Source organism: Scardinius erythrophthalmus (assembly GCF_964197995.2).
Source record: "Scardinius erythrophthalmus genome assembly, chromosome: 20".
Lineage (NCBI taxonomy): Eukaryota > Metazoa > Chordata > Actinopteri > Cypriniformes > Leuciscidae > Scardinius > Scardinius erythrophthalmus.
Window position 1 is genome coordinate 13,537,700 of NC_138240.1, and position 23,902 is coordinate 13,561,601.

The following is a 23,902-nucleotide window of genomic DNA, read 5'->3' on the forward strand; positions in this document are numbered from 1 at the left end:
TGGAGCATTCCTTCCCTCTTGAATCCAATGATGTAATGCAATGTGGCGTCATATCCTGTTGTTTAAAATTAGTCCGATGTCACGGAGACAGTCTTCGCTATGAAAGTAGCAAATATAATGTCCTCTTATGTCATGGTTTTGATCTAAGTGGACGAAGCACTGATTCCTCTTTGTAATCATATATTAAAATACATTTACACTTCATTTTTTAATACACGAAAGCTTTTTTTTCGTCTTGTAGCGGGGCTTTTATTTTGAAACTTGTCAGCAAGATACTGGTTGTTTTACGTCTCTTGTTAACGGAATTTTCAATGTACTTGTCGAAGCTGTAAGAGAAACGGCTACCTCCATCCATTGTTATTTTACTTTCAATTTTTAATCTGGATGACGATAAGGCATCTCTGAACGGGACACCCCAAAGCGGACTACCCACCATGTCGGCTGAGGAGGAGAGGGGGGTAGTTCGTGTCAAAGTCAAGGTGAGAAATTGTGGGGACCGAGCGGCAGGTAGAAACCCCAATCACACACACACACACACACACACACACACAGCAACACAGCGGGATGGAAACACAACAACACACAGCATTCCACGTAGTCCAGCCAGGCCAGAAGTCAGACAGTGTCTGGTTGCATGTCTGCGTCTGTCATGGAGCTTTTTATCAGCCCTATCTTCATGTCCATCGCTTTTACTTCGCTGTCATCTTAGTTGTTTACACATCGTGACCGCATCATTCGTATAGAAGATGTGTAATAAACATCTTGTTTTAATCCATATATCAATCTTTTTTTTTTTAGAAATATATTTATCATACAATTAAATATGTTATTGTCATCTTTTGTTGTTCGTGTTACATAATTGTTCAACAAATACATATAAATCATATACAATTTAGCCGTTGTCATACTATGTTACAGTCATAATGAGTGTCACATGATCAACCTGCCATGTAATTCTCTCGCTTGTTTTTCAGTAATTTCTCAGGTACAGTCTGTTTTAATGAATACGAAAAGAAATGTATGCAGATGAAGGCCTTAGAGAACCTCCATAAATGATTTAATGGAACTTAACAGAGGGGTTTTGCAGGCCTGTTTCTTTAAGAAGTCTCTTTGGACATAAGAATTTAGGTCAGTGAATTTAATTTTAATCACAGTGAACTTGTAGTTAATCAAAGAGCTACACTGCCATGTAACTGAATCTTCAGACACAAGATTAAAATAAACATGATCTACCATTTTTTTATCTTCCACTTTTTTTTAAAGCCTATTGTATAAATTTCTGTCACACAATTTGTAAACACACACACACACACACACATATATATATATTTGAGATGGTTCTGTTAGTAGGTTTCAACACCAGAAAAGAGAAAAAAATGCTATTGTATTTTAATATGTATGAGTATGAAATGCTAAATATGGTAATCATCATGTCAGTACTTTCAAGATGTTCTGTGTCTGTAATATATGGAGTGTCAAATCAGTCTGAAACAACCATGTAGCCTCAATTCATTTGTTCATGCCATGGAAGTCAATGCTAGATTTTAGATTTATGACACATTACTTTTGTTTTTAACAATGTTGATCCTTAATGTGACAGTTTTGCTATTGTTAAAGTCCAACTGAAATCAAAATTGACCCTATTTACTTTGTTAGCGCATATTACTAGTCTTGTGGTGAACAATTAATCCGTGCAAGTTAAAACACAGAAAAAAATTGTTTGCCGTCGTAATCTTTCATCAAAGTCTGAAAAGTTACTTCTGGTCTGGAATGGCGTCCCTTCTCTTATGACGTAGGTTTGAGGACTTGGGTTGGGAAACGCTTAACCACTCCCCTCAAATCGTTAGTCTGTAATGAGCGAGAGATGGAGAGGAGGAGCGCTAAAGTAAAACCCTGCCCTCTGTTCAATATTCCGTTTCACTGGGAAATACGTCACAGCACTGGAGAAAAGTCGTTTGCAACTTCCGGTTCACACGGACTTTAATTAAAACAATTAAAACTATTTGTTTAAGGTAATTGAAATTGAAATGTTGCTGCAAAAACTTAATGAAATAAATGTTTACTTTGTACTAAAATTACTTAAAACTGTAATTAAAGTCAATTAAATCTAAATAGAAATATAAAAAAACTAATAAAAAGGATAAAGCACAGTAAATAACTAAAACTGTCAGGGAAACAGACAACTGAAAATATAAAAATAAAATATAATTATAAAAAATGAAAAGTTCAGATGCAAAAGCCTCTAAGTGCCATCTGAAATTTTCCTCTAGAATGATAATTTTATAAAGCTTGTATATTTAAGTTCAGTTCTATTCTATTCGTTTCGTATACTGTTTTGTCCCAGTACTCAAGAGTCAGTGGTATCAGATGACAACCTAAGTTACAAAGTTTTGAATAGTAAATTAATTTAGGTTGTGTGAACCTTGACAGATGTGCTGCAGTGTGTTTTGCTTGGGACAGATGACCTTCAAAGTAATCTGTACAGCCAGAGTCAGTTTCCCACAGTTGGTTGCAACATCGACAGAGACTCCACCTGAGTAAATAATGTAACCTGATTAGATGATTTGCATTTCAGAGGATAGAGTGATTAGCCTTTCAGGACCTCAAAATTAAGATAAATAACAAAATGTTTTTTTTTGTAAAATAAACAGGGAATGTAACCCATTTTCTTTGTCTTTCTAAAATCATACTTCTACTCCACGCTTTCTGTTTTCTGTCTGTTTGCAGAAGTGTGAAGGGGTGTTACCGGTGGAGTTCCGCTCCTTTGCTGTAGATCCTCAAATAACCTCATTAGAGGTGTTGCAGCATATCCTGATACGAGCCTTTGAGCTGAATGGGTGCGTGTGAAATCACAAAATATATTATTTTTGTGATAATTCTGATTTAGATCTATTTAAAAAATTGATAAGCCAATTTTATGGTTATTTAATAGCATTGATAGGTAAATTAATTGCAGCAAACATAGATGGAGTCTTATTTTCTTTGGTTTCCTGCAGGAAACGCAACTTTGGGATTAGCTACCTGTCCCGTGACCGCGGGGGTGTGGAGGTCTACGTGTCTCTGCTGTCTGACTGGGATTTAGATGCCGCGTTTGTCAGTGCGGCAAAGCCTTTCCTCCAGCTAAAGATGGACATCAAACCATCAGAGGACAGTGAGTGAACCCTCCTGTTTGGAGGGTGTTTAGTGTCTGTCAATCTCAGTAGATCCTGAAAATCTGCTCTATCTTCTTTTATGAGATCTCTGAATTAACAAATCATACTATTATTTTTTGGATGATTTCTCTTCCATTCAAATGATTATACTGAAGCTGTATGTATTATTGAGTGCATTTCCTGAAACAAAAAGATATCAAAATAATTTTTAAAGGGGGGAATTCAAGTGATTGTTCTGTAATTGAGTGTACTTTCTTGAGAGAATTTTTATGTTTTCAGTACATTATTTTATAGAGTCTATATTGTGTCTTTATTGGACACTGGAATTATTTGACAAACACTCTGCATTGACTAATCCAGTTTTAAATGCTGCTTTTTTATGTTTCGTTTTCTTATATTCTTCCCAAGGTCCTGTTTTGGAGGATTGGGACATAATAAGCCCTAAGGATGTGATTGGCTCAGATCAGTTGCAGGGAGAGAAGAGGTCATTGACGTCTGCTGCACTTCCCTTCACACAGTCGCTGCTGTCCCAGGTTACTCATGATGTTCTTGACCTTGTCAGACAGCCGTTTTACCAGCCAGTGTCCACTGCGTTCAGTCAGGTTCACAGTCTGCTGCATTTAAACTGTAATTCATGGCAATTCGCCCCAAACAATGAAAGGCATTAGATATTTCAGGAGTTCTTGAAGGCGAAAGCTCTTTTGCTCTTGTAAGAAACAGCTTTGTGCTGCTTTTGTGCAGATTTATTTAATAAATTAAAGATAGAAGGAACATTTTCTGCATTTCACTGGCCATGTACACACTGTAAAGTTTTAGGAGTGACAATTTAAATACGGTAGTGAATCCCCTAAAAATTATAGTTTTGTGTGTGTGTATGGAACATAACTCATTTCCAAAAATAGCGATGATTGACACATTGGTAACTATAGCAATGGTCTGGCGTCTCACGCATTGGTATTCTCAATTTTTGACTAAAGTACCACTTATGTCCTTATGTCCACTTTGACCAAAGACTCACTTATGTTTTAACCAAATCACCGTCGATAGGCTGCTTGTTTGGGCTTGGCTCATAAAGCCGTCCAGTTTATGGAGTTAATAAAGGGGGCAGGAGCGTGTCTTAATATAGTATAGAACATTTGAATTTATTCAGGTTTATTATGTGCTTGTTTTTGTTTTTGCCGGATTTTTCTATCAAGATCTGGCAACATTAATGAGTCAAGGCTCCTTCCTCTTTCCCTGTGATTTTCTTGCACATACAGAAGAGTCCCATTTCTGATACTTGTTTAAATAACAACTAGTTGCTCAGTTTGGTTCCGTACACGCTGCGTAGAATTTTGTAAATGCGGTTGTCACTACCTGAATTTTACAGTAGATAATTCATTTGTACAATTCGGTTGTTTTTCCCATAAATGACTGATCTCTGTGTATACAGAACAGGACTAAACAATAAAAGATGAATTGACAATTTAGCTGCTGTGTGTACATGGCCACTGATAACTAATTCATCTTATTCCAGATATTTTATGTGTTAGGAATGTTTCTTTTTATCTGTCTTCCATCTAATATCAGGGATGTAGCTAGAAATCTATATAAATTCTGAACATTTCTTTTACCTATTCCTCACTTCGTACCCACCTCTACATTCAGGTGGGTCGCACTCTATCGCGTGTGCAGCAGGCCTTGAGTTGGTCCTATGGGGAGGAGGTGAAACCATTCAAGCCTCCCTTAAATGATGCTGAATTCCACTGTTACCTGAACAGCCAAGGTCAACTGACCCGGCCAGAAGAACTTAGACTTCGTATATATCATGGTGGGGTTGAGCCATCCTTACGCAAGGTAACCAAACTGCTTTACCATTATTTAACTAATCGACCATAAGAGAGTGAGAATGGGATCATTGTGAGATACAGTGATCTAAACCTTTACCTTGACAAACATTGACAAAAACCTTTTCCAGCTTTGAATACAAATTATGAGTTAATGAAGCCATTTTTATTAGTTTTTGTAATTTATTTATTTAAGAGCTCCATAATGTGTATTCAGAGCTAGAAAAAATATATTTGGTATGTTATATGTAACACATGCATATATGTGTGTGAGTATTGTTACGACCCTGGTCTAGGGTCAGGGAGGTAAACTTAAATAAAATGTTCTGAAAACCTGTTTCAACCGTTTCTTTCTTTTCATTTTTGTTTCTTTCAGTTTCATCAAAAACAAAAATGAAGCAAAGTCTTCAGGTTTGGGCAAGTCCAAAACAATAAACAAAACGGGCACTGACTAAACCTAATTACAACTAAATAAACCCTGTAAAATAAATAAAATAAAATACAGTGGTCTTACCCAACTCCCTGGCTATCCCAAACACAGGAGAAAAGATATTTTAAAAATGGCACCCTACCACTTTAGTATTAAAGGAAAAATTATGTATGTACAATATTTACAGAAAAAAGGCAACACAACTGCCACAATAACTAAACGAAATGAACACTACAACGGATGAAAACACTAGGGACAAAAGTCAAAATAAGGACACTTTACAAAAGTAGCAAGCGAAAGAATATACACAATTTACAGATCATGAATCACAAGCAAACCACACCACTGCAACACTCTCTCAGAACAACACGCTAACAACATCTCTTCCACGTCACTCCAGTGGCTACTCGGGACACTCACGCAAACATCCCCACACACAGGGAAAGAAAAAAAACAGCAATACGTCTTCGGACTTAAAGGAGTAGTTCGCTTTAAAATGAAAATTCTGTCATCATATACTCACCCTCATGTTGTTTCAAACCTGTATGAATTTCTTTCTTCTGCTGAACAGAAAGGAAGATATTTAGAAGAATATCAGTAACCAGGCAGTTTCTGGGTCCCACTGACTTCCATAGTAGGAAAAAAATATACTATGTAAGTCAATGGGACCCAGAAACTGTCTGGTTACTGATATTCTTCTAAATATCTTCCTTTCTGTTCAGCAGAAGAAAGAAATTCATACAGGTTTGAAACAACATGAGGGTGAGTATATGATGACAGAATTTTCATTTTAAAGTGAACTACTCCTTTAACAGTATAGAGCTGGTAAGTCCCGCCCCTTCCGCAAAACCCCGCTGGACCTCAAAGTTGAAAAACCGTCAATGCAAGTTAATGGGAGAAAATAATTATTTTCTGGTCCCGTTTGAATTGTGCCATGAATGTGAACATATGTTGTCTGTGAATTTTTTATATAACTTTTCATGTTACGAGTTTGACAGTATATGGTATGATTCTTCAGCTAGCAGTTGTGGAAAAGACATAACGAGAAAGACTACATGTCGCCTATGTGACGTCACCCCATAAAGTTGACTTACCCGTGGTTTTCGCCAACCTCAACGATTTTGTCCTCTCCCTGAAAGAAGGCGGTGAAGTGCACCAAAGGCACAGACATGTTTAGCGGGATCCGTGAGCTAGTCCGTGTGCGAGTGGTGGTGACGTTTCAAACGCGTCGAGAGTTGTAGTCCACAAAGTGCTCTCACACAAAGTCTAACCGTATCAAACTTCTACCCGCTAAATTGTATCATTCTTTACACGAAAAGTTATATAAGAAATTCACAGACAACATATGTTCACATTCATGGCACAATTCAAACGGGACCAGAAAATAATTATTTTCTCCCATTCACTTGCATTGACGGTTTTTCAACTTTGAGGTCCAGCGGGGTTTTGCGGATGGGCGGGACTTACCAGCTCTATAAACATCTTGAAGGCAACTTCTGCCCTGACAGACAACTCATGTCTATTAAGTTCCATAGTAGTCTTTGCATTTTAGCTGACTTTTTCTCGTCCATCTCTGTATTTTTGTGACAGGTTGTTTGGCGATACCTCCTTAATGTGTACCCAGATGGTCTGACAGGGCAGGAGAGAATGGATTACATGAAGAGAAAGACGAGAGAGTACGACCAGCTGAAGAGTGAATGGACAGCACGGGTCAGCTCAGAGGATCTGGAGTTCATTCGGGGAAACGTACTGAAAGATGTTCTTCGAACGGACCGAGCACATCCTTACTATGCGGGCTCGGAGGACAGCCCACATCTCACCGCCTTGACCGACCTCCTTACCACCTTTGCTATTACACACCCACAGGTAAACATATGTGTCAACCCTTTGGTGACACTAGGATGTGCCTTTACTTCTCTGGAATATGAACTTTCCTCATTTGTTTTCGCAGGTGTCTTATTGCCAAGGCATGAGCGACATTGCGTCGCCAATCCTCGCCGTCATGGACAACGAAGCTCACGCCTTTATCTGCTTCTGTGGCATTATGAAACGTCTTGAAGGCAACTTCCGCCCTGATGGACAACTCATGTCCATTAAGTTCCAGCATCTCAAATTGCTTCTGCAGTATTCAGACCCTGAGTTTTATGCCTACCTAGTCTCGAAAGGTGCTGACGATCTGTTTTTTTGTTACCGCTGGCTGCTTTTGGAGCTGAAACGTGAATTTGTTTTTGATGATGCTCTGCGAATGCTGGAGGTCACCTGGAGCTCCTTGCCGCCTGATCCACCTGAGACAGAGGTGGAGCTTCTGGGGCCAGCGCTTGAGGCAGATCAGCCCAACGGCTCACAGAATGTCCATCAGAATGTGGACATGGAGGAGATGGAAGAAAAGCTGACAGAAAGGCAGAGGAGACGTCACATGCTAAGACCGTCTCGAGAGGAGGCAGATGGAGGACGTTCCCTTGTTGTAGAAGAGGAGAAGGGGCCTCGGAAGGAAGGCGAAGGAGAGTACGGCGTAGATGAGATGGTCAAAAATGATGTCACAGCTTCAACTCGTTCATTTGAAAAACAGGGCAGTTTTGGGGAATTCAAGTATTATAGTGGCCGCAACGAGGACAGCTTTGAAATGAATGAGAACGAATGCTCTGATCCCACGTTATCTCCCGTACAGTTTCAGTCTGCACACTCTACATTGCAATTCTCAGTCCGCCAGTCCACGGAGGAAAGTGAGGACGACCCTGGAGAAAAGGAACCTCTCATCGGTAATCATACGCCATCATCTCCAGGACAGAGAGACTCTCCCAATGGTCAGGCAGCTTCCCCAGCATCATCTCTACCTTCCTGTCCACCAAACTGGAAAAGTAGCTCCAATCAGTCACTGGAAGCATCTAATTCTGCGACCAGTTGGAGAACGGCATCTCCTGATGGCCTGTCAAAATGCACATCCTCTTCCTCTAGTGGGGACAAAGCCGAGTCTCCTGATAAACCTTCTGGGGGGTTCACATCCTCACAAGCTGTAATAAACGGAACTGGGTCTCAGTCCCCATCAGTGGTCGCAGGGAAATCTTTACTGGCGTCTCCATCGCAGGGTTACAATCGTTCACTTCTCTCTTCGCCAATTTTATCTTTTAGCAAGTCCCCGTCTTTGCCCAAAGCATTCTCCAGCAATCTCCCCTCGCCATGCAGACCCACTGGGTCTGGCTTATCCTCTCCAAACACAAACAAACCAGAAGGAGGCGGAATTAAACCCTGCTCGCTTCCCCCTCCGCAAGAGTTTGGGAAAGGGAATCCCTTCATGCTTTTCCTTTGCCTTTCTATCCTGCTAGAACACCGTGACCACATTGTCAAAAACAGTCTAGATTACAATGAGCTGGCCATGCACTTTGACCGCCTGGTCCGTCGCCACAACCTCGGGCGTATTCTGCAGCGAGCTAAAGCCCTCTTCGCAGACTACCTGCAGAGTGAAGTATGGGACTCGGAGGAAGGGGATGAAGTCAGCTTGGACTCCCCAGCCACAACGGATACATCCCCCCAAACATCCACCACTAGGCCCCCTTTCCTCAATGTACAGCCCTCTCAGGGTACCTTCCCGAATTCAACCTATAATCTGGCCAATACCATTCCCTCTCCAACAACTCCCATTGCCCTCTCTCCATCTGCTTCTTGATTCTGTGCATTAGTAGATCGTCTCCAGAAACCAGCTCCGGACCACAAACGGACCCAGAAGCAAGTTTTTCTGTACCATGCCGAGTCACAGCTTACCTTTGCGCTTTACATGCGCTTTATGGAAATTGATTTGTTTTATTAACAACCAAAGCTTAGTGACTTTCTCTTTTTTTTTGCCTTATCCAACCTTCCAAGTGAAGCCCCTTTCATTGTACTGGATCTTTTTTATTGCACTTTATTGATTGTCCTTTCAAAGGACAGGCCAGTTTGTGTCATTTCACTTTGTAAATAACACTTTTAAAAGGCACATTATGGGCACGTAAAACCCCTGTTATAGTAGCCTCACTTACCTGAGACAAAGCAACAAGATTTTACTATTATTTATTTCTCTGTGCAATCGTTATTTTGGATGAAAAGGGTTGAAACAGCTTCTTCTAAGGTTATTCTGACTCTGTTGTAAGGAGGAGAATGTTTACTAAAGCTTTTGAGATGCCCTTGGAAATTCACTAATGAATTTGTTTAACATTGCCTGCAGCAAAGGTGTGTTTGGTATGCTGATATTTGTCAGTTGTGCTTTATGAGAACCTTAAGCCTTGACTTTTGTTCGTACAAAACATTTGAGCAGAGATGAAGGTGCTGATGAATTATCCAGTATCCCACCAATGTGAAACCTTAAGTTGTAGAATAGGTAACATTCAGCCCCAATCTTGAATTAATCTCTGAATTACTAATACAGATTTCCTCTTCTCTTGTGTACAACAGCTATTTGACCTGTAAGCTGTTGTTCTACATGCAGTGGATGTTTCGGTAAAGCACCACACCTACTAAGATCAACATAGAGAATGGCTGGTAATTTGGTGTCACTTATCCTCGCCTTTGTTGGAGAAGTGCCTCATTTCACTGAATTTGCCATTTTTGTCTCTCTCGTTTCTGTGTGTAAATATAATTTCATTGCTTTCATCCATCTTCCACCAAAGGTTTGTCTGGTAATTCGTTGCCATAACGACTTTGTTGTCTAGAGGCAACAATCAAGCATCCCTGCTGTTAAAAAAAAAAATCACAGAGTATTACAAAAGTGTTTAATGCCTTTAACAGAATGCTTTTCATCTGATACCTTGTAGACTCATTCTTTATGTCTTAATACCAAGTGTTCTTTTGAGTGCTAAAATAAACCTGCACATGGACTAAAAAAGGATTTTCCTGGAAAGTGGAACAGTTATGAGTCCTGTTCATCAGCGTTATGTATACAACATGTATGTTTCTTTGATTTTTATTTGGTTCTATATGATAGTATTTTACTCATACCTGTGGAGAGACTTGCCAGACTGAATGCTTGCAATACTCCTATTTGTACAATAAATTCACTGAATATTGATTGATCAATGATCATTCTTTCATAAAGCAAACAACATTTATACCAGTACACATAGAAAGAGTAAACACTATCTCTGGCTGGAAATTAAAAATTTTTGGAACATGGTAGGTGGTTTCTAGCAGGTCCAAGCTGTTAGATGGTCTTGGGCCATCAACATGGTAAACCAGCTAATGACTAGCTACCATGTTCCACAACACAGTTGTGTAAAGGGATAGTTTAAAATTTTGTCATAATTTACTCACCCTCAAGTTGTTCCAAACCTGAATGAGTTTGGCTTCCAATTTTATTTCCTAATATGGAAGTCAATGGGGTACATCAACTTTCTGATTACCAACATTTATTTCAATATCTTTTGTGTTCAGCAGAAGAAAGAAACTCATACAGGTTTAAAACAACTTGAGGGTGAGTAAATGATGACAACATTTACATTTTTGGGTGAACAATCCCTTTAAGGTGAATTTTTCCATCAGGGATTACCAAAAGCTTACCACTTTCCAGAGTAAATTGAATAAGACACAAACAAAAATAACGACTTTATTCCACTTTTCATTTCCTTCTTTCTGGGCCTCGAGTCTTTTCACGTAGTGTTTTTGCGCAGCGCATATTTGTTGCACGTCACAACGTAGGCTCACTATTGGCCGACGCTGGTCATGTGTGTGATATGTGGTGACGTGCACAGACGCGCTACGCTTAAACACTACGTGAAAAGACTCGAGGCCCAGAGAGAAGGAAATGAAAAGTGGAATAAAGTCGTTATTTTTGTTTGTTTTTGCGCACAAAAAGTATTCTCGTCGCTTTATAAACTTAAGATTGAGCCACTGGAGTCACTTGCACTATATTAACGATGTCTTTAATAACTTTTCTGGGCCAGCAGGTTATAGTGTCTTAGAAGCCTATGAGGAGTGAGACAGCACTCAGATTTAATAAAAAATATCTTAATTTGTGTTCCGAAGATGAACGAAGGTCTTACGGGGTTGGAACAACATGAGGGTGAGTAATTACTGACAGAATTTTCATTTTTGGATGAACTAACCCTTTAATGTAGATTTGAGTTAATAGCCTATATAACTTAAAAAGAAAGATTCTTGGCACACAGCTATTATGTAATGTGGTTTTGTTAGCATGTTAAACAGTGTTTAAGTTTTTCTAATGCAATTGTGTGACCTAAGCATCTTTGATTAGAAACACCATTTCTAACCTCCAACATTGTGCAAAAGTTTTGATCAGCATAATACGGTCTACTGCAGGTAGGGTGACCACCCGTCCCGCGTAGCGCGTGCGCGCACAGCGTTTGAAGCCCAATAAACGCGTCACGCAAATTGAGGCCGTGTCACGCATAATCATAATCATAATCTATGCTTGCTCAAAAAAAAGTTGGTCGCTCTATATACTCGAGCCCCAAGCAGACAAACGAACATTACTTGACATTTCAGCACGCTATTGTTGCCACACCCAACCCTCAGTTGAACTGCTGACTAGGTTGTTGTCAACTTTTTCGTTGTTGTCATGACGGCGCACGCACGCGCATACCAGACACACTGGGAAGGAAGGAACTTTTAGATGCGCGCTTTCCAATTCGAAAAATTCGAGAAAGAGACTGTCTGAGAGCCAACGCCATTCTCGAGGTCGGACATCCGGGACTTGTGCTCCCATAATGCACTGCGCACGCATAGCAACCACGGCGAAGGGTAAAACAAACAAGCGCCCGCCATTAGGCAACACACGAAGCGGAAGACAAACGAGCACCTAACTCTTTTCCTTTGGTTGCAAATCATGCCGAAAAACTGTTGTGTTGTTGGTTGCAACAACAACAATCTCAACTATCAGATCTGTCACTTTTATTACGAAATTCAGACAACAAATAGCGTTTTGGCGCTTGTAAATGTGACGCGACCATTATAGACAGTAGATAAGGACGCGACAGATCCCTAGCGGCACGTGAACCAACCGATCTTCTCTACTAGCTGACAGTAAATAAACACGAATGAACAATGTTGAAAGATACCGTACAACTTACCGAAATGTATATTTCATCATATCGACCAATCAATCAAACAAAGGGGTCAATAAAACAGCTGGAGAATGTCACATTGCATTTACCTCAGGAAATCCATTTGATGACCATAATATGGCTATGGCACGTAGTTGGCTAGAAAAAAGGAGCTATAGGGAGTATTTTGCTAAATATGAATAATACTGCCAGCTGATGGGGCTCTCTGTAGCAGCTATCATGTTTTCAGCATTAGGCGAGTTGTTTTTTTCTTGAGAAAAATTAATGCCTATCTTGCGTAGCCTACCTAATATTTATCCAAATGAGTCAATATTAAATCAAATCCCAATAATTGAATTGAAATAATAAAAAAGCGTAACGTTAGCTAAGCTTACCAGAAATTGTGCCATGTAAACATTGTAACATGTTGTCACTAAACCTAATAAAATTCAGATTAGTTACTAAAATGTTTTGACAATCAAAATACACTTAATGTGATGCAATATTTTTTTTTTTTTACAGACGCTAGGAGACTGTTGATAAGACATTTTGTAATAGAAGAAGATCTGTATTCATATAGCGCCTTTCACAGGTAGTTAGTCACAAATCGCTTAATTACATGAGTGTTTTATTACATTCACTTCTCACCAACAATATACATTCGCATACAAAGATCATTCATTAATACAAAGTAGTCCGTTAGTATCCATAATTGACATAGTCCACAGCAAAACTTCCGTGAATAGATACCTTTTTGATTTGCCTCGGGCTTTGCCATCGGTTTGTTTTACCCTTCGCGGCTTGTTGCTACGCAGGTCACATGATTTGTGACGCAACGCCGACCAAGAGAATCATCAATTAAAAAGAGAAGGTGTAAGTACAAGAAACAAGAATGGGGAAATTAAAAACAAAAAAAAATTTATCAAAACGTCCTTCTCAATCGGACATGGAGGGAGGGGAATACGAGGTCAATTCCGTTAATCCTATACATTTATATTATAATTTATTAATTTATTTAAAGTAAATAAATTGTAATGAAAAATAAAATTAAATAGTAAATCTTAAGTGGAAGTACATCTGTCAGTTCATTGAATGTTCAAAATATTATGAGTCTTTATTTAGAAAAAAATACACATTGGTTGGCCTCTTCAGTCTAACGCTCTCCCAACTGAGCTATTTCGGCGGATGATAATTATTGTTTTCGTGACGTTTTTTTTATAGGTATACATGTGTAAGTTGTATACATAACGATGTACCACAAGAGAGTATAACAATCTGAGACTGACAGATCTGCCAACCATTTTAATTACACGACAATCTACCCAATTATTTTAAAAGGATAGTCCGCCAAAACAACGGCTTGTCATTTACACATTTTCATGCTTTCTGAAACCTCTATAATGACACACAGGTGGATCAGATGACAAGTAATGATATATGACCTACTGTAGAATATTTATATATGACCTGCTGTAGAATAGTTCATTGAAAATTGAATATAGAATATTCACTGTATGTTTTTATATACAGGAGACTGAGTGAAATATGTTGTTGTGAATTTATATAAAGTTACATTTAGATATTACCCTTATTTAGCCCATTAGACATACAGCACCGTGTAATCATATGGATCCTCAATTAAATATCTGCTGTACTATTTACTATTGGTCATCATACAGCAACAAAACAGTGTCCTATAGCATTTTATGAAGACAAACACAATTTAACCCTTTTCTAAAATTCCGAGGGCCATTTAGAAGAAAGAGACAATATTGTTGTTCACAAAAACATTATTTATCAACACCATTTATGAATTATGATGACTCCTGTAGATGACTCCCCTATGGCTTGCCACTCTTCTTTAACTGTTTTTCTATCCTCCTGTCAAAGTGCTTCTGCTCACTGATAAAAAACATTTAAATATTGAAAAAAATGTAAAAAGGACATCCATGGTGAATTTGGTCTTGTCAAATTCACAAGCAGCAGGACTCACTTAAATTTTGAATAAAATTCCTGAATCCTTAATTTTTTGGGACATTTCTCAGATCACTACTGAAATTCTCATAACTACTTTTGAACAAATTGCCAATGCTTTGGTAAATTCATGCAATTGATTATGAATTGCCTTGCTGCTTCCTAAGTTATCAATTCATTATTTCCTTCATTAGTGAAATTCTAAATACACCTCTGCAATTCAGGACACATTTACAAAATAAAGTCTAATAGAAATGTATTGAAAACATGCTTAACAGTTTATGACAACTCAACCATTTTGCATTTAATGACTTATGCAAGGTATATATTTGTATAAAGTATAAAAGAATGAGAAATTGCTTTTATGATGTGCACCAGTGACAAGATGATGTGATTTCAGTTGTGATCTGAGAAATGCACCAAAGCAACTGAGATAAACTATAAGACTTATTGGAGACCCTGCAGAATCACTGTAGACCCCCTATAAGAGTCACAGACCACATAAAAGAAAGTGTCACGAGAACACAAACTGCCTTTTTAATTTGAGTTACATATCTGTGTATTTCATAATAAAAAATTAAACATTAAAAAGATGTAAAAAGGACATCCATGGTGAATTTGATCTTGTCACAGACAGTGTGTGTGGGTGTGCTGCCCAGAATTGATGTCAGGTGAGTGTGGATTGCATCAATTTGCTCCTGATCTTCAAAGTACAACGGCACAGGCACTTGTTGGTGGAACACTTTTGGAAAAAGTGACAGGACACTTTTCTTTTGGCCACTGATGATGGACTGTGCAGATAAAATTGAAAATGACATTAAAAACATGTCCATGTATGTCTCTGTAAGTCATTTAATTACTAGAGAAGCTATTGGTTTGGAATGCAGTTAAAAGAAGAGATGGGTGTTTATAGTTTATACAAGTTTAGAGAGAAAGAGGGAGATTTTAATTTCCTTAAGTAGCTAAAGCAAACACGCATGCAAGTTAAAGATAACTTGGTAAAGACAGAGTATGATATATCCTGCATTAAGTGCACACAGCCTACATTTTAGTCCAGATCAGTAAGCTATTTTAAGAAAAATGTATATTTAGATATAAATTAGATAGTTAGATCATCTCATTTTCAATAAGAAACTCAAACCAGAAAGGAGTAAACAGAGTCTTACCAGAAGAGGCCATCTCACGCAATATAAAGACAGGCAACAAAAGAAAATTCAACAGAAAGTTAATTTTGAAAGTGAGTAGAGAAGACTAGGGGCAGCTAAACTTACACGTGGTTACTTAGCTAAGTTTAAGCCAGACAGAACATCAACCTGACTGTCCAGAACTTTTTGTCTCTCGAAATAAATTATAGGCCATCCATTGATATATAGAAATGAATTGATATCTACCTAGCTCTATCAAGCTAATCGTTTATAAATAATAAATGTTGCATCATTGCATTTTTTTTTTACAGTCTATGTTGCTAAACAACAATAACTTTAGCAGATTATTCAATATACCTCAATTCGTGTCGCTGTACAGGCTCCCCCTACTGGACGCATCTGGAACAGCAGGGGCGTAAAACTGCTGGGGCGTAGATCTACCGGCTCCAGGTCTGCAGCCTCCCCCTACAGTGGGGCACCGCCGCGCCAGACAGTGTCCCACATTGTCCCTCAAAAACATACCCCTTGTCCCCCCTTGGGCTTATTAGCAGGTGGTCACCCTAACTGCAGGATTCTAACATTCCTATAGTACCAGAAGAGAAATGGATTTTACGTTCTCAGCCATTTGCCCTGTATGGTAAAGTTTGTTAAAGTTTATTTTTAGGTAAGAGGGAAATAAATTTGTTTCCGCCAGGTTTCGAACCGGAGACGTTTGTACGAAAACGAACGTGATAACCACTAGACTAGACTACGGAATATAATCCAAAGTTAGGGCGGGGTTTATAATACCCACATGTACATGTTAAAAATCAAGTTAGCTCAGGTAATGTGTAATTTAAGTTCTAGCAGATTTTTATAGTTGTATATAAAAAATTAACCAACCACTGTCATAAACTCAAAGTGAACAATGGGTTTTCTCTTGACCCGTTTCTTTATTTAAAAGGTTCTCTCCATCCATTTGATCAATTTTAAATGAGTACAGCTGATTTAATTTCTTAAGACATTTTTCTTGCGAGTCTTTTGAAACAACAAATGACTCATGACCATGGCTACTAGTATTTAGTTTTGGATCAAAATGCCGAAACCCGGGATCGAACCAGGGACCTTTAGATCTTCAGTCTAACGCTCTCCCAACTGAGCTATTTCGGCGGATGATAATTATTGTTTTCGTGACGTTTTTTTTATAGGTATACATGTGTAAGTTGTATACATAACGATGTACCACAAGAGAGTATAACAATCTGAGACTGACAGATCTGCCAACCATTTTAATTACACGACAATCTACCCAATTATTTTAAAAGGATAGTCCGCCAAAACAACGGCTTGTCATTTACACATTTTCATGCTTTCTGAAACCTCTATAATGACTTGTTTTAAAATAACCATACCACCAATCTATGACTTGTTTTAAAATAACCATACCGCCAATCTACGGTCGCTGTCACTCATTTCAAAGGCTGCTGCGCCCTCCAGTGTTCGCATTTGTCGTCCGTATACGTCATCGAGGATGTTTTATTCATGAAAAGTAACCTTTATAAAACTAACTGTTATTCCTCGTGAGCATAAATTTCTTTCTTTGAGATGTAATGGTTCCTTTTCTGAAATAAGGCAGCCTCGATAATGTTTACGGTCGACAAATATGACCACAGGAGGGCGCAGCCTTCGAAATGAGACACAACTTGTAGTTACTACATAGAGTCACGTGGTTTGTCGGCAGTCATCGGGCCAGTGGCGCAATGGATAACGCGTCTGACTACGGATCAGAAGATTCTAGGTTCGACTCCTGGCTGGCTCGTATGTTTTCTTCCTACGATTAGTTTGTAGGTATGACGTCAAGCATTTTCTCACATATTGCATTACTTCAATATTTTATTGTGACAGCAAAGAAGGGATTACAGAAGTGTGCATTAATTAGCAATCAATAATTTTTATCACATGCACGTTGTAGCATTACTTTAATACTTTATAGTGGCAGCAAAGCAGAGTTTACAGAAGTGAGCATTAATCACCATTCAATCTAATCCATATAACAAAAGCTAACAAAGCAAGTATTGTTTTCTGTTGGTAGCATATTTCACAATATTTAACTGCTGTGAACAGTTAGTGAGAACAGCGACTGGTCCTCTTGTCTTCAAAAGCTACTGGACTCTGTGCTCAGTCACCCTGTTAAAAGTGAGAATATGTCATTAAATTAAAATGTATTCAATTTAATTAGCTAAAATTAATATACATGTGATCTGAACATAATATTACAACCTCATCCTAGCACTCAGGGACATTTTTACATGGTCTTCTCTCTGTTTGATTTTCCACATCCTTACAATTCACCTTTGGCTTCCCTGAGAATATACTGAGGTCTTGGATACTATGAGAGATAAAGAAAACCAAAGAATATGTACACTGATTGTGAAACAATGCACAACCTATAGCATTTTTGTAATGGAATTGCACCCTTATATGATTTATTATAGACAAAATTGTCTTTCATTTAGTAGCATGAGATGTCTACCGGTATGTAGAGATGTCAGGAACACAGTTTCTTTCTCTTGTTTGTTCAGAGTCTGGTCCACAGTTAGGTTTGCAATAACTCCACTTGCTCCACTCTGACAAGACACCTTTCACTGAACATAGTAAGAGAGTGTTAGTTGTTTGAAAAACTGACCTTCCACTTGTGATGTTTTGGAAAATCCTATTTTTGTCTGAAACTAGAAGAAACTATAATCTAATATCATCATTCACATTGTAATGAATGTCCATTTTGTTTAAAATTAAGTTTGTAAATTTCTAAAATGTTAGACATATTGATGCTAAATTTTAACAATAAAAATGTAGCTTTCAATTGAAAAAAACATGCACTGTGTCCGAATATGCCTACTTCCGTACATTGTATTCTAAAAACAGTACGCCAAAAGTGTAGTATGTCCTAAGTATTCGTAAAACAGTAGGTGAAAAGTACTACTTTTTTAATGGTTGTGAAGTAAGGTTCAAACCAAATGTTGTACCTACTAGAGAGAATGCAATTTCAGACACAGCTATGAATTTTCTTTGCACTCACTTTCACAGCCATCAATGTCATAGCATCTGCCGTGTTGAACAATATCTCCTTCACAGAAGTTTCCCTCGTGTTCTCTACCATAACAGTCCCTGTCTCTCCTTCGGTTTCCTTCCCTGACTCTACACTTGATTTCTCTAGTGGAAGGTTTCCTACATTGTCCCCACTCACTCCATTCGGTCCATTTTCCATCAACTGACAGAAAGAGAGAGAAAAATGGATTAAGTTAAAGGGTTAGTTCACCCAGAAATGAAAATTCTGTCATCATTTGCTCACCCTTATGTCATTCCAAGCCCATAAGACTTTGGCTCATCTTCAAACCACAAATGAAGATATTTTTAATGAAATCTGGGAAATTTCTGTCCCTCCATTGAAAGTCTATTCACCCAAAACTCTGACTTCATAAAGAGAATATAAAATAAATCCATTTGAATCGAAAGGTTTATCTTCTGAGGAGACATGATCACTTTATTTGATGAGTAGATTTCATTTAGGCTTTTATTCACATATAAGCATTGATCAGCGAATATAAACTATATATATATATATATATATATATATATATATATATAAATGTATATATATAATGTATACATAATGTAGGCTATACCTACACTGTATATATAATGTATACATATGGATTTATTTTATGATTTTACAATCTCTTTATGAACATTTTAAAGTGTCTGAGTTTTGGGTGAATAAACTTTGAATAGAGGGACAAAAATCTCAGATTTCATAAAAAATATCTTAATTTGTGTTTCAAAGATAAACAATAATCTTATGGGTTTGGAACGACATGAAAGTGAGTAATAAATGATAGAATTTAGATTTTTGGGTGAACTATCCCTTTAAGAAATGAATTGGAATACCTGTATTATCACACATGCATTTTTGTTCGTTTAGATCAATATTTCATTGTGTCACACCACTTACTTGGACAAGGGACACGAACGGTGCAGAGATCTTGTTTTTGCTCTTCACCTTGACACTGTCTGCCACCATGTGTGGGTTTAGGAGAATCACACAACCGTCTTTGTAACTGCTGTCCTACTCCGCACGTCACAGAGCAGGGCGAGGAACCTGACCAAGGGCCCCATTTTCCATCAACTGTGGAGTAGAGATATAAATCTCTGGTTTCTACAATTCTCATCATTTTGGCAGTTTTGTTGAAGAAAACAAAGTATATTACTTGGGCAGAAAGGTAGTCCGCTGCAAGGGCGGGTGTCTGTGTCAGAGCCCTCGCAGTCTCTGCCAAGTGGAACCGTGGATGGAGTGGGGTTGGTGCAAGTCCTTTTACGACGTTCATTCTGGATGTTACGTCCTTCAACAATACAAGTAACTGGACAGGGACCCCAGGCTCCCCAACTGGACCACCCGCCATGAGCTAGACATTAAATGGCAGCATGTTCTTAATTTTTAGTATCTTCAGTAAGTAGAAAAAAGAAAACTATACTTACTCGGACAGATTATTTCAGTGTCGCAAGAGTTGGTTTCTTCCTCTTGACCGCTACAGGAGCCCCCACATTCTGGCAACGGGTTAGAGCAGGTTCTTTGCCTTTTTGTTAGTCCCTTTTTACACGTGACTGAACATGGCTGCCATTTCCCCCACTCTGACCAGCCACCTTGCACTGGACAACACAAATTTAAGGAGACATGAGAAAGCTCATAGAAGCCTTTATGTCTAAATGCAACAATTACTTGATGTTCTTTTTACCTGGGCAGCATGTTTCTTCCCCACATGGTTCAGTTTGAACAGTTCCTAGATTCTCAGGGTCTGAGCAATCACCATTTCCGTAACAAGAGCGTCGCCTTTGCCTTACTCCCTCTGCACAACTCACCGAGCACTCGCTCCAGGAAGACCACTGAGTCCATGCTGCATTTGGCCTGGAGGTCAAAATACAAGACTCTTCTAAAGGATATGGGCATCATTTGATCTAATTTGTTTCAGTTCAGCTGATTCAGTAGCTTTAAGTGTTAGACTAAAGTCAACATTAAATTTTATGGAATATTGCAGTACCCGCCAGCGGTTTAAAAAAAAAAAAGTTGCCAGCCACTTGACTTTTTTCTCACAATTGCGAGTTTACATCTCAGAGTCAATTCTGAAAGTCAGAATTGCTTGAAATTGCGAGTTATAAACTTCTAAAACTTTTTTTTCAGAATTGCCTGTTTATATCTCACAATTCTGACTTTATAACACACAATTGTGAGTTTATTTATCGCAATTCTGAATTTATAACATGCAAAAGTCTCCAAAATTGTTCCGTAAAAGTGCATAACGATTTAAAAAGGTTTCCTAAAAAAAGAATATTAACATTGCATTATTTTAAGTCGCGATGAAACAGAAGTAGTGACAGTCAGATCTCTGCCGTATTGTGACGTTTTGTGTTACATACGTTACATTTTGTGACAGATTATCAAAAGAGACTTGGTTCTATGCATCGGGTTGTTGATTGGATTTTAAGATGCAAGCTTGCAGTTCATTGTGAATGGGCTGGGATGAAGTCATTTTAATAATACAGAACTTAATGATTGGGATATGTCAACAGAGAGAAGTCTGTCATATTCTCTGGAAGATCGAGTTACGACATTAAAATGATTAACATCCAAAAAAATAATAATAATAAATTAAAACATAAATGGATGAACTGTTAACAATAAGAACTACATGCATTTACAAAATTGATAGGGTGAATTTTCATTTAATGTCAACTTTAATATTTATTTAGGCTAATATGAAAATGATGAACTAGTATATATGAACAATGAACAAATGTGTAGTTTGTAAATAGTTCTCTCATCTTAAAATCGTCATCTGGGGTTTTTCACTCCACTGAAGCTCAATGTAGAATTTATCATAATAGGATTTTGAACATGAACATAATAAGCATCAGATCAATGAAACTTACCAACAGGACATACACACTCCACCTGATTCTGTGTAGCCGTAGTTAGGGTTCAAGCAACAGGCGTCTTTTTCAACCTGACCCAACAGACCACTACAATTCCCAGTGGACACCGAAAATTCTGAATAACACTGAATCTGTGAAACTTCAGAAAGACACCAAAATAATGAATTACACTTAGGGTATAATAAAACTTATTACACATATTGTCTGATATCTGTTATGGCACATATTTGTATTATATTCAAAGAATTAGCATGATTCAGTTGTTTCAGTGATTCAATTTTGATTCTGATTCACAGACACAGTAAAGTTATACCAACTGAATTCAGTATTCGGTACAAAAAGTATTTGAGGGAAAAAATTAGTCAGCAAGCCATATTATTTCTTAATATCCATTTACATATAATTACAAATTATTGTCACAATATTCTCCAAACCTGATTGCTGGACATAAATCCCGAGGAGCACAATCCCCCACAAGATCAGATTCATGGCTGAATCTGTGTGGCAGAAATTCTTGATTCTGAATGTGGAAAGTCTTGTCAGTTGGATTCAGTAAAATACACGTGCTAATATCAAACTGCAAGTCAAAGAAACTGCAAACAAATGTGGTTGTGGGTTTTTGATTATTAGCGTTGATCAAACAAATCATTAAATGTTCAAATTTTAAGTTCATACATGATAAATTCACTATTTTAACCAATTTAAATTTTAACCACTTACCTCACACACGTCCCTTTCTTGTGGCAGTAAAAGCGAGTGGTTTGTTTCGCCTTGCCTCAGTAGTGACTTTTAAAAACCTAAGAAACAGGAATAATCAATTGTGAAACTCCTTAACTAGTTTCCCTTATTCGAGTATGATTTTGCAGATTCATCAGCATTTATCTGCTGTAAAAGAATTAAAGTTGTTTCAGTTCCACTTCCACCACCCTTTCAGCATTTCAGCACAGCTGTTGTGTAAAGTCGCATAGCCTATACGGTCAAAACGTGTCTCTTCAAATGTATCATAACCCTCACAAGGCCCATTTATGATTATTATGTAAATAGCTAATGTAAAAGATAATTAAAAAAACTAATTCAGTCATTTGCCAAAACGTTCTTTTTTTTAGCTTATAGGCTATATTGGGCCTTAAATATTTTTTTTCCACTCTAATAAAATACATATAATATATATATACCGGTATATAGCCTACACTTTAATGACAGCAAGGAATCTAATTAGCCTATTTTGGGAAAGGCAGAAGTGCTACTTTTTCCTCTCGAAGTGCAGAGGAAGAAAGCACACTGTTTTTTTAATGTTTGAATGAACCAAGAACAACAAACCATCACAGCCACACACAAAAAGAGAAGGAAAAAGGCTGCTACACCAAATGAAAGCTGAAATGTTTTTCTGAGCAGCAATTGCGCAAGCCGTTTTCTGTCATTTTTCTATGCATCGTGCAATCATTTGTTTTCTTAGCGGTTATGCACTAAAATATCTACATACGTATGTGCCAAATGAGATGTTGTAGCGCCACAAATTTCTGCTCCACTACATGATATGGCGTTAAATATTTAAGCTAATTTGATTATGATTTATGTAACCAGTAGCCTATAGCATATATATATATATATATAGTACTGTGCAAGAGTCTTAGGCATGTTAAAGAAAGAAAATTACAAAGATAAGAAAATTTCAGATGGCACTTAGAGGATTTTGCATCTGAACTCTTCATATATAGGCCTATATATATATATATATATATATATATATATATATATATATATATATATATATATATATATATATATATATATATATATGTATGTATGTATGTATGTATGTATGGAACAAACAGCATGGACATTCAGCTTACTCTTCTTGATGCACGATCATATCTTTAAGTCCATCTGTTTGGTCAAGTCCATCTGTTAGACTCCTGTCTAATGGCCCCATCTACAGGAGCACTTTGAAACTCACAAAAAAACATTCAATTACGATTAACAATAGTATTAATACATTGAATTGAACTTATTTGTTAACTCATTACTCATAAATACTGGCTACATTTAATTAATCTTCATTAACATTTAACAACTTTTATTACAAGGGATTTCCCAGTAGTTGAGAGCACCATTTCAACCCTCGCAGTCGCAGGAAATAACATTTATGATTCATAGAGCGTCATTAATATCCATCTATCTGCTACTGGCTGAATCTAGTCACCTTGTATTACGTAACATGCTTTTTCGTAGCTGTCAACCACAAAAACGCCTGTGGTTATACCTAGAACGGAAAACAGATTCAGAAACCAAAGGTCCCCTGACTAAACCCCTTAGAATCGAGCTGTCATTGGACAAACACATATCACGTGATTAGGTCATACGTCAAAGGAAAATGTGT

The 23,902-nt window shown here is 37.7% G+C and overlaps 3 protein-coding genes across 7 annotated transcripts in view; 2 read left to right on the forward strand and 1 right to left on the reverse strand.

Moving 5' to 3' along the window:
* The window catches only part of rpl10a (ribosomal protein L10a), a 52,953-nt gene that overhangs the window by 62 nt on the left and 28,989 nt on the right, over positions 1 to 23,902 (forward strand). The window lies entirely within an intron of this gene.
* On the forward strand, positions 257 to 10,449 carry tbc1d25 (TBC1 domain family, member 25). Of its 3 annotated transcripts, XM_081349415.1 has the most exons (8): positions 257 to 479; positions 975 to 1,128; positions 2,728 to 2,837; positions 2,997 to 3,151; positions 3,561 to 3,685; positions 4,800 to 4,988; positions 6,999 to 7,274; positions 7,360 to 10,449. In XM_081349415.1, the coding sequence occupies exons 4-8, from the start codon at positions 3,127 to 3,129 to the stop codon at positions 9,070 to 9,072; spliced, it is 2,328 nt and encodes a 775-aa protein (XP_081205541.1). In that variant the 5' UTR covers positions 257 to 479; positions 975 to 1,128; positions 2,728 to 2,837; positions 2,997 to 3,126; the 3' UTR covers positions 9,073 to 10,449. The 3 variants fall into 3 exon arrangements, with proteins under 3 accessions (XP_081205541.1, XP_081205540.1, XP_081205542.1); XM_081349414.1 differs by lacking the exon at positions 975 to 1,128 and having other exon boundaries at positions 275 to 479; XM_081349416.1 differs by lacking the exon at positions 975 to 1,128 and having other exon boundaries at positions 299 to 489.
* Positions 16,472 to 23,853, reverse strand: LOC308680672 (properdin-like). Of its 3 annotated transcripts, none has more exons than XM_081348930.1 (13): positions 23,726 to 23,853; positions 23,376 to 23,474; positions 22,243 to 22,319; positions 21,957 to 22,115; positions 21,520 to 21,661; positions 20,328 to 20,497; positions 20,071 to 20,241; positions 19,803 to 19,997; positions 19,547 to 19,720; positions 18,614 to 18,805; positions 18,068 to 18,179; positions 17,815 to 17,923; positions 16,472 to 17,721 (listed from the first exon to the last, which is right to left on the reverse strand). In XM_081348930.1, the coding sequence occupies exons 4-12, from the start codon at positions 22,009 to 22,011 to the stop codon at positions 17,821 to 17,823; spliced, it is 1,314 nt and encodes a 437-aa protein (XP_081205056.1). In that variant the 5' UTR covers positions 22,012 to 22,115; positions 22,243 to 22,319; positions 23,376 to 23,474; positions 23,726 to 23,853; the 3' UTR covers positions 16,472 to 17,721; positions 17,815 to 17,820. The 3 variants fall into 3 exon arrangements, with proteins under 3 accessions (XP_081205056.1, XP_081205057.1, XP_081205055.1); XM_081348931.1 differs by having other exon boundaries at positions 21,957 to 22,019; positions 23,726 to 23,844; XM_081348929.1 differs by having other exon boundaries at positions 21,957 to 22,042; positions 23,726 to 23,844.

Coding starts and splice junctions, on each gene's coding strand:
- tbc1d25 (XM_081349414.1), top strand. CDS start 435: ATGTCGGCTGAGGAGGAGAGGGGGGTAGTTCGTGTCAAAGTCAAG. Junction 3,686..4,799: donor CACAGTCGCTGCTGTCCCAG/GTTACTCATGAT, acceptor CTCTACATTCAG/GTGGGTCGCACTCTATCGCG. Junction 7,275..7,359: donor TTGCTATTACACACCCACAG/GTAAACATATGT, acceptor TTGTTTTCGCAG/GTGTCTTATTGCCAAGGCAT.
- LOC308680672 (XM_081348930.1), bottom strand. CDS start 22,011: ATGAATCTGATCTTGTGGGGGATTGTGCTCCTCGGGATTTATGTCCAG. Junction 21,662..21,956: donor GATTTATGTCCAGCAATCAG/GTTTGGAGAATA, acceptor GTCTTTCTGAAG/TTTCACAGATTCAGTGTTAT. Junction 18,180..18,613: donor TGACATTGATGGCTGTGAAA/GTGAGTGCAAAG, acceptor TACTATGTTCAG/TGAAAGGTGTCTTGTCAGAG.